Source organism: Hetaerina americana, unplaced genomic scaffold (assembly GCF_022747635.1).
Source record: "Hetaerina americana unplaced genomic scaffold, ioHetAmer1.1.p SCAF_12, whole genome shotgun sequence".
NCBI lineage: Eukaryota > Metazoa > Arthropoda > Insecta > Odonata > Calopterygidae > Hetaerina > Hetaerina americana.
In genome coordinates, this window is record NW_027286292.1 from 9750175 (window position 1) to 9768407 (window position 18233).

At 34.6% G+C, this 18233-nt stretch overlaps 1 protein-coding gene across 5 annotated transcripts in view; it reads left to right on the forward strand.

Moving 5' to 3' along the window:
• Upf2 (UPF2 regulator of nonsense mediated mRNA decay) overlaps positions 1-18233 on the forward strand; it is a 62466-nt gene that overhangs the window by 41196 nt on the left and 3037 nt on the right. For 2 of the 5 annotated variants that reach the window (XR_011700210.1, XR_011700211.1), the window contains exons 20-22: positions 3424-3516; positions 11251-11372; positions 14308-14508. Coding sequence is in view for 1 of the 5 variants with exons in the window: in XM_071582646.1 (XP_071438747.1) it covers positions 3424-3516; positions 11251-11364 (207 nt within the window). In the remaining 4 variants the exon portion in view is untranslated. Of the gene's footprint in view, positions 1-3423; positions 3517-11250; positions 11373-14260; positions 14509-18233 lie in introns of all 5 variants that reach the window. The other 3 variants (XR_011700212.1, XR_011700213.1, XM_071582646.1) reach the window with 3 other exon arrangements.

An 18233-nucleotide genomic window follows, 5' to 3' on the forward strand; every position in this document is an offset into this window, starting at 1 on the left:
GCAGTACAATTCATTTTGCCTCAAACAGGGCAGGATGAGCTAAAAAAAAATTCATTACTGTGCTACTCTAGAAAACTATACCAACAACTCCATTAGACTTCTTCTAATGAAATAATTGTTAGCTCCTCTACAGCTACTTTTAAAAGTAATGTTAGCTGCTAATTTTGATCCACACTTTTATTCTATTTCCCAAAGTAGTAATCCTTTTTAAGGTTGGAAATTAAATATCGAAAGCAAAATTAATGCAAGTGATATCCAGGAGATAAGTTCGAGCAGGCCCTCATGAAACACAAGAATGTACATAATCCATTTTTATTTCTACTTGAATTGCACCTCTCTCCTGATTTTTGACTCAAGTGTCCCTCATTGTTGAGACATTTTTCATAGTGTGGTACCTGGTGTTTTGTCTCTTCAACTTAGCAAGATGCCGCCATACGAGCCACATGTTTGCAATTTGATTGTCCTTGTTGTCTTGATAAAGCTGCCGGTCAGCAAGGAAGGATTGCAGATGAGATTATTTGTTGTGAGGTCAGGGTTCTAGAGACATTGTAGGGATCTTACCAAAGCTCATGAGGAGATGTTACATTGCAGCAAATCATTCATCAATGACAGGTAGCTACTTCATTCATCAAAGGCAGTCACATACTTCAGTCATCATGCACGTTTTCACAGCCTGCATGAAACAGTCCATCTCCATACCATTCAATTGCTCAATACATGTTTTCCGGAAACGTAAGAAATTCAACAGTGAATTTGATCTGGTTTACTGTTCCTTGCATTCAAGAATCACAGATCGCATTTTACATTTGCCTGGAATTTTGATTTACTTAAACATTAAAACCACATTTCTTAATGTGTGCATTCTCTTAAATGGAATGGTTACCATGTCAATGAATCATTTAACTCAATATGTATACACTCCCAGCAAGACCTTATAATTGGAGGAGCAATATTTGAAAACAGGACTTATTTAAGATATCCCTCATAATATATTATAAAATAATTTGTTTGGTCTCAATTAATTCTCATGCAATTACGTGCCAAGAAAATTAATTCTGTCCCAAATATCATTTTGAGTAAAAAATTCATTGTTTATAATTCCAGGAATCATGATAGACATTACAATGCAACAATTTGAGTGTAAAAATTATTCGCCTTGATTGGGATGCATAGTTAGCGGTGCTTTAAAAGCTACTGTCGCGATATTTCCCACAGTTTCTTGGAATTTGACAATAGATATATTACTAGCAGTAATCCACAAGTATAGGTTTTTGATGTACCCACAGTGCAAGCACCCCTACACTTCTAGGCCTAGCCTAGGGCAGTATCAAATAATGTAATACCAATACAATAAACCATTTTTTATACAACACACTCATTACTTGCCTTCATTCCATCTAATATGTTTGATTATTTTTTCCTCCAACTGCCTTGCTAACTTTATCTTCTCCCCTTTATCAGTTTTGAACATTCCATTGTCTCTAAATAACTTGTGCATCTACTTTTCCTGGCTTTTTCAGTTTTCTCCCAACCACCTTCTTTCCTCCCCTACTATACATATCACTTCCTTTTGTTTTCCCATTTTCCTATTATATTTTTCCATTCTCTTTCACACCCACATCTCAAAAACATGTAATTTATCATGCTTATCCTCTTGCCTCAATTGCCAATCTTTAGAGTTATTCAAAGACTACACTAATATTTAAGTGTTCACTCATTCTTTCTCTACAACTAGGCTTATTGAATAGATTTTTCCATTATTATTTTATCCGCAAATGAATAACAGGCTGCTGTAATTAAAAGCCAGCTATGATAAAAATTTTGGTGTGCAAAAAATATTAGGAAGAATTCATTTGCATGAAATTGAGATAAACTCTTTGTTAAAGACCTATGCTTGATTTCTTTAAAAAATTTTGACTTGGAAGATTGCATGAATTTATTAATACTCATGGCTCTAGGAGCATTCAAATAGATCTTCACAATATTTGACTCCACACTTCTTTGTTTGTAAAGCATTTATTACTACTTTGGAAGCTGAATATTATTCAGAAATCCCTCTCTTAGCTTTCACGGGAAGCAAATGTGTTAGTTCACCTCTCCCTACCCAATTTCATTGATGCTATGTGAAATGAACATCCTGTCTATAATATTGTTTTGATTTGGGCAATTAGCTTGATAAACCTGTAATTTATGCATCACCTTCACCTCTAAATTAAATTTTTATCGAGGTTCTATTTTGAAATTTAATCAGGATGCAATGATTATTCTCTGAAAAATGTAATTTTTGTGTGGTATCTGTGAAATCCTTCAAAAGTGTATCAGCTGTCAAATCAAAATGTTTCAGCCTTGTAAAGTAAAAATTAATACATAGCAATAAAACAATTATAGAAAAATCTTTACTGGATAAATTGCAAGAGCAAAAGTTGCATTAAAATGTTTTAAGTACTTTATTTCAGAGTTGTTTTAAACCCATATCACACTAAAAATGGTACTCTGTCAGCATGGCTAGGGAAATAGGATCATTTGAATGTAACTTATGGAAAAAATTGATGACAATTGCCATGAATGGGTACTCCATTAGCCATGGTAAAATGCTCCTATTTGCTTAACTTCACTTGTATTTGTATGTGAAAGTGAAGTTTCATGACCAAAATAAATATTCTGAAGGCTACGTAAGGCAGTTTTTGAATACAATCTCTTGAAGGAATAGAGATTCCTTTGGAATTGATATTACAATAAATAAATAAATGAACTTAATATACTTTTTAGTATGCTTGTAGCTTCTTTTGTGCATAGATTTTCATCTGTTTGAGCATGGTAGTTTCACATGTATTGGTGCCAAAAGTTGACCAAGCATGATTTTTCTTTGTTTTTTGCCATTTGAGGGTTTTTATTTACTTAAAGCTATTAAAGTAAAAATTTATGTCATTGAATTTTTACCATTTGTTTGGTGCAGTCATGAAGCTTGAATCAGAATATGCATAAAACTTTGTTCTACTGCAAACGCCGGTGGCGGCGGGGTAATGTCCTCACATGCCAACCCAGAGTTCATGGGTTCAATTCCTGCTTAGGTGGGTTTTACTTATAAGGCATGGCTGTTTTTAATTGTCTTCAAAATAATGTGTAGGGGTTAGGAGGAAAAAGGGACTTTAAAGTCTCAATGTTACCCCAATAAAGTAGTTTGATAAATAATAATAAATAAATATTATCAGAGTAGAATATCTTGCAAGTCAACAGTTCTGTCATTTTGAATCATTTTGAAAGTAATATGACTTTCACTTCTGGGTGCTGCCAGTGGCATTAATCTTTAGGTTTGTAAACATGATAAACTGTTATTAAAATGCTGTAATACATGTGTAAAGCTAAAATTTAATAGTTGTAAATTTGCAGTTTGTAATGTAATTGAGTTTTTTAATTTTAAAGGCTGAGCGGGAGGAGAAAGAGAGAGTGAAACGGTTAACCTTGGACATAAATGAAAGGCTTGAGGAAGAGGATTATCTGGAAATGATAGCACAGGTATGGTCACAAAACACTGGTTCATAGGTATATTTATGATAATTGAGCCAAATATGTAAGTACTGATTTCCTGGAAAGAAAATTGAGATGATCAATGGATATTAAATTTGTCTGCAAACTTTGAACAACTTTTGCCTTGGGAGGAAAACTAGTTGTTTTGATTGAAAATGTTTGATACAATCCTTAGTATACATTTAATGAGAAGATATAGTGAAATATTATGGTTCAAGGGAAATGATACTTCTATTCCTGTAATTTTACCCAAATTTTCATTATTGCTATATATTCCATTGCCTGGCTAACTGCAAATGTGAATATGGAATGCAAATGTAAAATGAACCAGTGATTGTCAGCATCATGGAGTTTTATTTAGTAATGATGGCAATCTTAAGTAATATCTTGCAGCATCAATTGGCCATGAGGAAGCAAAATCTGTCTGCTATTTGTCTGATGCTGTCTGTTTCCTACAAAACAGACAATTCACTGTTATTTTTTGGTCTTATTATTATTATATAGCCCAGTTGTTTCCATTTTGGGTTTCAGGTGAATAATATTTTATTGTACTTATGGCGTAAAATTCGTGTTTTCTCTCTTAACGATTGAAGAGAAAAGTAAATAGGAGACGTCAAAGGATTTGTTGCAAAATGCTTAAACAGGCAGTAAATTTGCCTTTCAAATGAAATTCTTAGAAAGAAGAGTGAAAATAAGTTTGAAAGACTAGGGAAAGGGCAAGCCAAATGCTCCTTCAATTGGAGGATACAATGCATTCGTTAAAAGGCCTCATCATCAGTAGGAAGTTGCGGCTGTTAGTCAAAATGGTACTGTGAAACTTTAATCCAATATATGTTTGTAATTAGAATTTTTATTTAATTTTCTGATTTCCCATATTATATTAGCCTATTGAGCAGTTTCAAAAGGATCAATGAATCTTGTAATTTGAAGAATTGCTTGTTTACTACTCTTTCATAAATTTGAAATAAGTAAGTTCTCCAAAGTATGTGCATACATCAATGAAATGTTTTCGTGTGAAAACAGCAGCCCTTATTACCATTGATTACAGTAAATCCTCACATAAATTAAATTGAATGAACTAGTTATTTTTCGCATACTGCAAAGTATTATTGTATGGATATTCTAGGGAGAATATGGTAGTCACATGGGTAGACTACTGGGAAACTGACCTGAGGGTCCGGGTTCAAATTTAGATGCCTCTAGGCACCCTTAGTTTCGTCCTAGCTGTGATTTTTTGGGTATCAATTCTTCCTGGGAAAACTCTGGTAGGTCAGAGAAAGCAATTGGCCCTTACCCTGTGTGTGAATTTCAGACCCTGTTGAGCTTAGTATCGGGCGAGCTCCATCCTCTCCTTTCAAACCAAACTTAGGGTTGATTACTGTGATGGTTTGGAAATTCTAGGGACCAAAAATTTGACTTGAAGAATTAAGTGGGAAATACATAATTTTGAATTTTTATGTTATGAAATTCTCTATTTTGAAAGTGAATTATGATATTTCCTTATCAGTCTGCTGTTATTTATAAGCTGCTTACAACTTTCAACGAACTTAAACTACCTATTTATGCTAGGAAAAAATTTTCTGTTATGGATACATGTCCAAAAATTATGAAAATTTAGTATGATGATTGCAATTAAGACTACAATCCCCTGATTGTCTTCTTATATCCAGACAACTTAGTGTAAAGTGGAAAGTCAGAGGTCATGCAGTGCACGGAGCGTTTAGTTTTACCCAAAGTTACGTATAATTGTATAGCCATAATGGCATTATTTTTTGAGCTGTCTTATATGATAACCCTCTGATCCTTCAGGAAGCTCATTTGAAATTAATGGAGAACTCTGTGGTCATTAGAAACTTGCCCATATGCTGGAAGTAATTTTATTAAAAACCTTTGAGAATAATTCCAACTCCACATTACATTGGTAGGTGAAATGATAAAATTGACTTTCTGACCAACATCCTTTGATATCCTTTTCCTAGCTCATCTCTTGAGCATAATATTATCACGGTGGTCAAAATTATTCGAATTACTGTCAGCTGAGCCGTTATATACATATCGTCTAAGGTACTCTATAAAGTCATGCTGTTCCTCAGTGCAGGGCAGTATTCTGGTGGCCAACTTGTGGCCCATTAGTAATTTTTATGTTTTTTACTGCTTAATTATGGTTTTATAGAAGAATATCCATACATGTATTTTCAGTAACTGTTAGCAAGTATTGTTTATGAAAGCCCATTGGAAGTGGAGTGTTGGCATTGTTTTAATACAAATTTAGCAAAAGGATGAGGCAGGCTCTTGCATTATGGGGTGATACTGAGACATTATCTGGTATGCGAGTGGATTAGTGCTCTGGTAATTTAGCAATCAAAGCATCAGGTTTGAATCACATTACAATCTTGTACCCTTATCTTGTGCCCTTATTCTTCAAACAGTATTCACAGAAAACACAACTTGCATACAAACATTCTTTTCACCCCAAGACTTTGATTTTTTGTGGTGTATTCCCTGAGGAAAGTTAGAAAAAATGGAGAAGTGTTCATGTAATATGATGGATATGAGTGTCTGCAAACAAGGACCCTAATAGTACCATTCCTAAGTGTAGAACATATTGCAGTGTGGCATCTTGTTTGCTCTTGTTCTTCCCTATGCATCTTGTTAAAATGGCTGGAATGGATTGGCATGCTTGTGAGGCTTGGGCAAGAACCACTAACATTGTCTCAGAAAGGCCCTCCCCCTTCTGCTGAGTCAGAAACAACTGCTGGCATTTTACCTGGAAAGATCATATGTTCAACTTTATTTTCTATTATGAATGTTTCTCAAAATTCTTCAGATTAAAGTAATTGCTTTCCTATTTTGCTAGTTCAAATGATATTATATTGTAGATTAATTTACATTTATCATGGCTAGCAAAAAGAAGTGTGGTGTATACATCAGCATCGTAGATGTGTGTAATCATGCAGTGTATGCTTGAAAAAATGCCATGTAAGTTAATTATCAGTATCATAAAGAGAACTAGGAGTTTGCAGTGGAATAAAGTTACATAAATTTTACTCCATTGTTATTTTATAAGATCAATCAACAAGTAATTTTAATTATTTATTAAAATTAATGCATGAAGATAAGCTGCTTCAGTCATCAAATGTACAAATTAAAACTAATGCAAATAAAAACACCAAATTTAGTGAAATTATGAATAGTTAATAGCATCTTTATTGGAGCACCACGTGACAACTAACATTAGCAGCTGTGGATATTTGTTTTGTGTTCAGGAATCATGGGAAAGTGGGTGAGGTTAGAAGTTTGAGATAAAAGAGTATCATTGGCAGAATGTTGCTTGCATGGAAGATTCCACAATTTGCTGGGTTTAGACACACCATATGTCAAGCAAACTCTGGCGTAAGCATGGCTAAAAATAAGCTTAATTGTGAAAGGGTATAATACTGCTTTTCTCATCCTCTCTGGTATTATTTCACATTAAGTAGTAAATGAGCAAAACAGATTTGCTTGAGGGTCATTGTGGCTTTATTTTGCAAGAAATTGATATTTTGTCATGTGCACAAACAAACTTTAAATGAGCATTTATTTTATTCAAGTGGCTTAGTGATACATATGTAGTAAAATTCCTTTAGTAGGTGAAATCTCAGAGCATAAAATAATTACTTCCACATATCCTGGAATGGTCCCTAAATTATATGACTACTATAAATTATTAGGGGGCAACTGTAGTTCAGTGGATGAAGCAATCAGCTACTGACTGACTTGAAGGTTTGAGTTCTAATTCTGAATCTTTTACTCTGGGCATCCTTAGCTTCACTACAGCTATGTAACGTTTTGGGATTCGGAATTTATGAGAAGCCTTGAGAGCCACAGGGAAAGGAACTGACGTAGCACACCATGATTTGCAAATTTCATACACCTTTGTGCTTAGTACTAGGTGAGCTCAACTCTCCCCTGCTAACCAAACAGCAGGTTGATTACTGTGGTCTGTGTGCTTTACTATAAATTATTACTGTGCTATCATAAATCTCATGCTTAATATTTCTTGTTTGCTAGGGTTGTGTGTATTCAAAAAACATAATGTTCAAAAGTCGAAGTAAAAATTATGGAAAGGGCTGCTGTTTATGAAAGACATTTGCCATGCATTCTCTGAGTGCTTTTTTTGAATTTTGAGTGCTGACACAATAATATTACTACTCTCTTAAACGTCTTATGTTTGTGGAAATTGTAGTATAATGACATGTTGGTTAAACCATTATAGTAGAATTATTTTCAAATCCTTTTATATTTTTATGTAGGCCTGGTAGATGTGCTAAATTTATCTCTTTAACATAGTGATTCTGTACTCATATGTTTGTTTGTTATTGATGTAAATTAAAATTAGGGAAAAATTTAAAAGATATATTTTTAAACTGGCCTACCTTCCAGGTTTCTTTCATTTCATGTAAAATACCATCTCTTGACTGTTTCTGTTCTGTCACTGATTGTTTGAATCACATCTTTTATATCACACCTTCCTAAAAAGTTTAAATTAAACTTGGCTATAGGTATAGCACTAAGAACATTTTATTTGTGTATGTTTAAAATTTGCAGTTACTATTCATCTTTTTGTAGTTGTTTCATTTGGCTTAAGTGATGTAACTAATTCCCATAATTTTATGAGTCAATTCCACCCATAGGCGAGCATGTGATTGGACAATAAATACGTTATACTCATGATTGGAATAGTGTGCAATGGTTGTCACCTGTGAGTCATATATTTTTTTAATGAATAATGTATTAAGATTCTTAAGTCATTAAATTCCCTCTTAAGTCATTAAATTTGAACATGTTGAATGATTTGGTTACAAAGGTTACATTTATAAGTTTTGCTTTTAAGAACATAATGCTTTAGCAAGTGTATTGTAGTCCAGTGGATAGAGTGATGTATTGCTGACTGGAGGGACCTGGTTAGATATGATTCCAAATGTGTAACCTGTAGAATCATTTTTATCTAATAAGATTAAGCAATGCCCAGTCCTAGGGTAAATCATTAATGTAATGCATTTTAGCATCTAATTTACCTGCCAAACATAAATGAAAATACAATTTATATCAGTTCTACTTAATCATTATTTATTTAATTAAATACGAAATTTATTAATTGGGTGTTAGAATAAAATAGGTTGAATAGTCTGTCAGTATTATTAATGCCACTTTTAATGATCTTCATGTCTTCAATATTAAAACCCTTAGTGGCTCTTACCAGAATCATATGTTTATGAACAACCAATGAGTACCAAAGTAAGATTGAGCTCTTGTGGGGGAAAAATTGAATTCACTTAATAAATTGTTCATCAATTAATCTTTATTTGTTAGTTATCGATCGTAAGAAAAATCGGCCTGCATCTGCACATAGCCTCGACACTTGATATATTTGCTTGCTAGGAGGTTGAATATTAACATAAAAAAGCTGTGCATAGTAGAAAAAGTAATCTCTAAATAAAAACCGGGTGCACCATAGTATATCGATTGTTATTTCCTCAGGTTTTGAAAGTAGTTAATCATTTAAAAATATTAGTGATGTTTTAGATCCTCATAAGAAGATGTGAGAGAGATGATGACAAAGAAAAGGGTGACGCATATTCATTCTTTCTCTGAGGTCCCCAGTAGCCTTGGAAATACCAAGGGATAGCATACGTTGCCAGTGGTGAAGAATGCTTAATGATGAACTAATGGCATTATTATTTCAAATAAATTTAACTCTTATTCCAAGAGAAGAAATTTTACTTCAAATTTTTCTGATTTGGTATTTTTAATGCATTTATTACACTTGCTTGTTTAAAAAAATTGTTGGATATTTATATTATTAATTTAATTATAATTCTGGGAGATATTAAATTTGTGAAGCATGAATATAGACTTCTAGAATATTTTTTCCTGCCAAAAGTAATTTTACATTTTATTTTGGTTTTCTCGTAAAAATTTAAAGTTGAGTTTTCTATGCATGTTTGTGGAAACATGACTCGCAGATTGAATGTAATGAACATGAAATCCCATGATAGATAATGGGTGCAATATGTACTTGGTTCAGAAGATTTATCTGTAAACAAGGTTGAATTACAGTTTAAGGGAACAAATCAAAAGAGAAAAGTATTCAATGTTTTGGGCTGTCACAAGCTGAAACAATGGAAAACTATGATCTTGGGCATCTCTCCCTTACTGTAGTAATATGTAATTACGTTTAGTAGTGATGTACTTCCCTGGAATTGATAAGCATCATCGGAGCTATGGGGAAAAGTGGTGAGGAATTGTTCATTATGGCTTACTTTGTATTTTATCAATTATAGAAGCTTACAAAGCACATAAGCAACCTAATTGGTCTTATGATTAATCTGACCACTTCAACACAACTCCACAAATCCACTCGTTACTGTTTGAACACCTTGTGTTGACCACAAATGCATTAAAAAGATCCCATCAGGTCAATATATAAAAAACACACTACAATTAACAGTCATAATTCAGGTTGCTTTAATGAAAACGTCTCAATTATTTTTTACTGTGGGAATTAAATAACCAGCCACAAGGACAATTGGACTGAATACGGTCATTTGGTTCTATCATATGTGTTAATCTACATTATAAAGTAGTCCAGAACTTGAAAACATCTTTTTGGGCCAGAGGTACTTACGAAAATACTACTAATGTTTGCACTGTGAATATATAATATTAATTTTTAGAGGAATATATACTAACAATATTTTTTATTTGGCGAATCTATCACATTAACTCTTTGAGTGCTGGACCTTATTGTTGCTTGACATTGTCAGTTCTGGCCGTTTCTTCTACCTATGGTATTTATAATTTACTTAAAGGAGATAATGATAAGTTAAAATATAGGTATAAAAAATGTGTGTATGGAACTTATGATTAAGTATAGAATGTGGCTTTCAAAATCATAAAATTTTATAAATTAAGGTTTACAAAAAATATGGTGATACAGAATTGAAAAAGTTTTGGATATAGTACATATTTAAATTTGCATGATGTAATATTGCAATTAGAAGAATTAGGGTGAATTTATATTATTCTATCAGCCCTCAGTGTTCACATTCCTTGCATTTACTGAAAACTGCTTCACACACCAATGAGCTAATCTCCCCATTGGAGATTTCCATGCAGTGATCTGTAGATAGTTATTTGTGAGCCTATCTGCCTTCCTTTATATTTTTAATAGTCTAAGGAAACCAGTAGAGTAATTCAGTTAAATTAATAGAATATCTTAAACAAGTTATATTATTATTCAATGGTAAAAATTTTAATCTAAATAAAGGGTCAATAATCCTAATGCAGCAGTTAAAATAATTTTTGGATTGCTTCAATTCATAGAGAGTTGGAATAAATACATGGAGTCCCCAGAAAGAAATTTTTTCATGCTTGACTGGCAGCATAATAACCTCTCCCATATGTCCTTATGGTGGCTTGCAGAATATTGCATAGATGTGGACGAGTCTTAAACCTATTACAGCTGGTACATTCAGACAAAAATATTTTCTGTCTCCTTATATATATCCTGAAATGTTAATTAAAAATCTACGACCACATATTGATTGACAAATCTCTCGGTATTTTTTCTCCAGTCTCACCTAATATCTGAATCCTTTTCCTTCCTTCTGGTATTTTCCCATGATCAACCTTTTTTCTGAAGCATCCAATCTAATGTAATATCCAATTTAATTTATTTAGGCACAGCGTCCAGCGGTTGTGAACTTGAACCGTGAAAGAAAGCAAAAGTATCAGCATCCTAAAGGCGCACCTGATGCAGACCTAATATTTGGCCCAAAGAAAACATCAAGGTGAAGATAAAGGTATGTTTCTCTGATTCAATATATATTTTTCATTTACAGGTGATTTCCAGTTTGTGAATATCTCCTGAGAATTTATAAGGTCAGATTTGTAACCCAGATCCGTAGTAAGCTAGTTCTAGTATACTACCTTGATCAAAAAGTTCCCGGAATAACCACCGTGTGGCGCTCCCATCGTTCCGATTTGAGTTCTGTTTTTTTTGTTAAATTGGTACATCTGTTGTTGATATTGCCTTTAAATCTTAGTGTCATAACTTGACATTTGCAAAAGTTACGGTTGGTTTTCGGTATGTCCATCAGTGCTTCCTGCGATTTTTCCATTACTTCCTCTCGGCTGCTAAAACGCGTTCCCCGTAATGGTTTTTTAACTCGATTGAACAGAAAGAAGTCACAGGGAGCCAAATCAGGTGAATTCGGTGGCTGTTGGATGGTATTTGTTGCATTTTTCGTCAAAAAATTACGAATAATGATAGCACTGTGCGACGGTGCGTTATCATGGTGCAAAATCCACGAGTTTTCTGCCCACATTTCTGGTCTCTTTCGGCGAATTGCTTCACGCAAACGTCTCATAACGCCCAAATAATACTCTTTGTTTACTGTCTGGCCTTCTGGCAAAAATTCATGATGCACTACACCGTTGTAATCCATGAAAACCGTCAGCATTGCCTTCTTTTTTGACTGAAAACGACGTGGTTTTTTTGGTCTCGGCTCATTTGGTGAACGCCATTCACTTGCCTGATGTCTGGATTGCGTGTCGTACTCATAAACCCACGTCTCGTCTCCAGTAATGATCCTTTTGATGAATGTGGGATCGGATTCAGCCTCGCAAATCATGTCTTTTGCGACGTCAACACGGTCTCTTTTTTGCATGAAATTGAGGTCTTTTGGCACCAACTTTGCTGCTACACGACGGAAACCCAAATCATTAACCACAATGTCTTGGGCGGATCCATAGGCAATGTTCAAGTCCTCCGCTATTTCTCTGATGGTTAATTTGCGGTTATTGACCAACATTTCTTTTACTTTATCAATTTTTTCACCGACTTTCGATGTCGGTGGTCTGCCACTGCGTTCATCATCTTCGATTGACTCACGACCACTTCTGAACCGCTCGTGCCACTGGTAAACGACCGTTTTTTTTAGAGAATCGTTGCCGAAACACTTTTCCAACATTTCCAACGTCCGTGCGCCACTAAATCCGTTTTTTACGCAAAATTTAATACAAGTTCGTTGTTGCAAATTTAAATCCATTTCTGAAATTGTAAAAAATCGCCAACACACACAGAGATAGATGTACTCTTGGCTACGTAACTTTTGCAAATGTCAAGTTATGACACTAAGATTTAAAGGGAATATCAACAACAGATGTACCAATTTAACAAAAAAACAGAACTCAAATCGGAACGATGGGAGCGGCACACGGTGGTTATTCCGGGAACTTTTTGATCAAGGTAGTATACCTGTATGTAAATGATAATAATTATACAATACTGACCTATATGTGGTAATGAAGACTTATCCCTAAAGTTAATCACATACAAAATCAAATAGAAAGTTGGGACAAAAGTGGTGTTGTACATAAGCAACATTATAAACAATGACTCTAGTGCTAGCATAAAGATGCTGCATGAACAGTTTACACCAAACATTTTTTTAAATGTGAAAAAAAGTTGTGAATCATAAATGTAATTATAAGTTATTGTAGACCACATATCTGATATCTGTCTGTCCGGTGGGATATTATCCATTGGTCCCAGCGAGTGGCATTCCCTCAGCTTCCATTGCAATGCAGGTGGCTAATGGAGTTTAATCAACCAGAAAGATTTCCCTACACTCAATTTACTTGCATAACCTATCAGCCAAAATTAAAACTATCATGAATCACTGAGTCATCTAAAGCATTGCTCTGTACAAATATGACCCAAGTCAGGAGATGCATACACTGCATTGACCATTACTTTTAGAATCTCATATATGTTTTCTTCAAGTATTTAATAAAGGTGAGTCACTGGATAATCAAGAGAGGGCTGGAAAAAAATAGGAACCCTAGGAAAGTCTTGGAATATATATTGGACATGAAAAGGTGGGAAAAAATTGGACAGTCTGACCAACTATTTAAATTTTCCAGCTACAGATAACAACTATGTATGTCCAATGCGGATAGGGACAAAAGTGATAAAGCAATAATGCTGATTGATATTGATTTCTGTAAGATGAAAACTAGCCCATACATGTAAAATCCTAAACATTTGATCTTGACTTTGATGGGAACATGGTATGCATTCATGATTCTGCTAAGGGAAATATCATAATCCAGTTGATCACCCATGGTGAATCATAAATCCTTCTAAATTGGTAAAAAGAGGTCAAATCTGGAAATTCTTATGCAGTACATATAGGATTCTTATGATATATATTATGTCTACTTCAATTGAATTATTAGATATCTTTTTATGTAGTTTTATTGTTACATATAGGTGCAATTTATGATTGGATTGATGCCAACATGTCTTCATTAAACAGTGGCAAAAATGAACCATGCTCTTAGATTTCATTAACAAGTGGAGTATTTTTGAGCATGCATTGCATCTGAGATTATCGGTCTTAGAAGGATCCATAGATGAGGTTAATCAATCAGCCATAATCAATGAATTGATTATATGGGCTCTTGGTGTTGATATTATTGTTCATTAAACATTAGCAAACATGAAATATACTTTAATTTTGTTGACGAGTAAAATATTTTTTAAAATACATCACACCTGAGAATACCGGTCCTACTTAGAATCCATATGCGAGGTTAATCTGTCAACCATTATCTATGAATTTATTATATGGGCTCTGATAATTAGTGTGATTGATGATGGACCTTGTGATTAATCTGATTACAGATAATAGGTATTTTAGGGCTAAATTGGCATCCCTATTTCCCATTTAGAGGAAGAGATGGACCTGCTGTGGACTATAAATTCCAAATCATCTTCCTCTGCTGTAGCATGCATGCCAGCTAGCCAGAAACAATGACTCCTGACTGCCCACCTGTCTCTGTGCTGTGTGCTGGCTACATGACTGAATGATTGCCTCAGAGCTTGGCTGTCAACACTGCAAGGGGCAAGAACTTAGCTTGTCTTTAGTCATAGTGAGTCTTTGAAGTGAATTTCACTCAGTGATCTGTTGATCAAACAAATGAATTTCTATCTTTTCCCCCTAGCAAAATCTGAAATGTGCACTCCTCAATATGTAGCATACATTTTTTGTGAATTCTCAGACTATCCAAAATTTTCCCCAACTTCACCAGTCCAAGATAAATCCGCAGAATTTCCCAGGGTTACCAAGATTTTCCTGGCCAGCAGCCACTCTTTGTTATGCATTGACCCGCTTTTATTAATTCCTGTGAAGAAAACATAAATAGGATAACTCTGCCATCGTCTTCAGGGTGAAGACGATGGCAGAGTTAGCCGTCGAAACGTCGGTGCACACCACGCTGACCCGGTGGGAAACCCGAGAGAACTTCCTGAATACAATACGCCGGGAAAAACTGAGATCCTTCATAAATAGGATAGCAAAAACAATAGTTAAAACCCTGTATGCATCCACTGGCTTGGGTCATACTAATACAGAGCAATTTTGTAGACAACTCAATGACTCATCATAGTTCAAATGTTTGCCGATAGGTTATGCAAGTAAATTGAGTGCGAGGAAACTTTTTTGGTTGATTAAACACCATTACCCACGTGCATTGAGGTGGATGTTAAGGGTATTTATCTTTCAGGGACCAATTGTTAATCTGCCAAGCTTCATATCTGTCTTAATCTAAATCTCACAATGTCTTACAATCATTTTCGCAAAGGCCATATTTACTGCACCTTATTTTTGGTACTTAACTGTTTGGTTGACAAATTATGGCTATTCCAAGGTGTCTCACACATCTGCCGCTAAGTCACATTCCTGTACCCAGATAGAACATTGATTGCGAGAAATTTTAAAGAGTTCATGTGGTTTTAAATTTTGTTAAAGGGAGAAATTTGATTTAGGAAAGGTAGACATTGACCTCTCTCCAATTTTGTCCATTCTTATGTAAACTCTTACCAAGTCTTTGAAAGTAATTTTTTAGGATTTTATTGTGAGTGTCCATTGCTTTATTTTTGTAATTGGCATTGATGTGAATTGAAAAAATTACAGAAAACAAAGAGGTTTTAATTTCCAAGGATGGGATATTTGGGTACCTAATAACCTTTGGTTTCATCTTTTGCTGATTCTCTGGAAGACTCACACTTTCGATGAATGATTTCAGTCCTGCGCCAATGCATTCTGCTATCTTTCCTCTAGTTCTGCACAGCTTCAAGCGTAATTATTACAATTACCTTGAGAAATTAATGTATTGTATGGCATATTAGTGGATAAATTCTTGAAGTTACTATTTCAGCATCTCCTGTAGTTTCTTCAAATAAGGTACATGTGCAGTGCAGAAATTATCTAAATATTTTATCACTTTCAACCATCAAAGTCGCCACTTTTGATGTTAAGTCTCAAATATTCCCATCTTTCATTTTACATTACCTCATGCCTCCCTGCTCTATTTTATGTACCCAAATAATAGGACTGGTCAGGGGAAAATGCTGACAGCCCATCCCTCACACTTCTCTGCGCCAAAGCCTGCCATTGTCTGAACAGAGGTTTTATCATCCCCCAGTTAGGCAAATCTCTGGAGCAACCCATGGCATTCTGAAAGATAGTGTTGAGGCATGTTAACAGTGCAGACCCCTTGATGCCTTTCATTAAGTGTAGGCTAATGCCAACGCCGAGTTTCTCTCCACCCTTCATCCTTTCCTGTCCATCCCTAAAGGCGCAAATGACCTTAGCTGTCAGTCGCCTCCCCAAATACTGCTACTACTTGAGTAGTGAGCTGTCATTAAATATTTTTTTTGAATTGCAACACCTAAGGAAATCAAAGACAAGTTGACCACTGTGTATGGGGACTTTGTAGCATCATTTATGACTGGAAAATTTGGGCTGATGAATTTAAACATGGTCTTTACCAGCTTAGTTGATGATGAGCATTCAGGATTGGCAAAAACTGTGACAGCAAAATGTCAACCAAATGATAATGGACAACCATCGCATTAAGGTTAGAGAGAGAGCAGAGGCTTTGGGCATATCAAAAGAATGCATTTGTGACATATTGGCTGAAGAATTGAACAAATACGTAGCATGCATTATGTTGCGTGCTGCATTTGCTCAATTTGGACCAAAAATGCATTTCAATGAAGATATCCAAGGCCCGTTGGAGCGGCTTAAGCAAAGTGAGTGAAATTTTTAGCATTGATTCATAACTTTTGATGAAACTTTGATCTGCCCCTGCAATTCTGAGATGAAAGAACTGCCAAAACAGTGGACTGTAAAGGGTGAACCCGCTCAGAAAAAGGTGAAGATGGTTCCATCAGCTGTGAATGTGATGGAGACTGTTTGTTTGGATAGCCATGGAATTTTTTTCATCAATTATTTTTTAAAAAGATATTACAATAATGAAAGGGAATTATGTATCATTACTTGACAAGCTGCATTGCAGGAAAAATTGCATTGCAAAAAATGACCGCATTTGAAGAAGAAGAAAGTTCTTTCGATCAGGAAAACTCACACTTCAGCTGTTGCCTTGGTAAAAACTCAAGAATTGCTATTCGAATTGGTTGACCACTCTCTGTATTCACCAGATCTTACCCTTAGTGACATTTTTCTGTTTTCTAACGTTTTCCTTCAAAGCTTCACTTGAAGAATGGAGATTTTCATTGGATGAGGAGGTTATGACATACTTGCCTATTTTGTGGAGAAAGACATCAATTGCTCTTTGGAAGGATTAAAAAAGTTATTAGCATTCCTGGAAAAAGTGTTTTGACGTGAAAGGAGTCTATGTTGAAAAATAAAAGAAAATTTGAGGAAAAAATGTTTCAATTATTTGTTAGGTTGGAAAATTTGCAGACTACCCATGTTCACCCAATGTAGTACTTTCAGATAATTTTTGACACCAGATTGAAAGTACTTACAAATACTCCATTACAATCCCATGCAAAAGGTGAGAAGTTTCTACTCTCCTCCCTGCCCAACTGTCATTCTTAGGGGTATGCTGGTTGCCCAATGTCCACGACTGTCCATAAGAGCTAGATGCCATCCTCAAACAGATATGTATACTGTGCATGCATAGCTCACACATTTGTTGAAATTTGTTAGATTAATGGTATTTTATGTAAGTAATGTCATCACTAAAGTTACCCATTACAATATTGCTCTCAAAATCATAAAGAGGTGTAATTTTTCCATGCTAGTTTCCTGTTTATTCTATTGTTAGAGCTCTCATATCATGTAACGCGTATAATTGTGCTTGGAAATCAATAGTTTATTAGTTTTTGAACATTCATGTTAGAACTTAATTATTAAAATGGTGACTAATGATTAAAAGAAAACATCATTATGCTTTTCCTGTTGCGAAAAAAATATACCCGCACATCACATAAAAAGTGATTTCCTAAGAGTCATGCTAATGATGTACCTGTTGGTATCATGCCAGTTATATCATTGGTTAATTTATGGATATTAGGAGCCATAACATTGACATTAGTGGTCACAAAAGCTGTCCTATTGCTCCATCCAACAATTCAAGGTGATTTGTTTTTTGTCACATTTTTTCATAAAATTTACATTGTCATCTGTTACATAGTTAGGGTATCATTTTTTCTGGAAATTTATATTCAATCCAAAAATTGTTATTATCAAGTCTTGGGGAAATATTTTGCGGTAATGTGGGATTAAGTTTTATTCATTTTAATAAATAGTTAAGGGGAATATTGTTAGCATAAATTATTTAGCAAT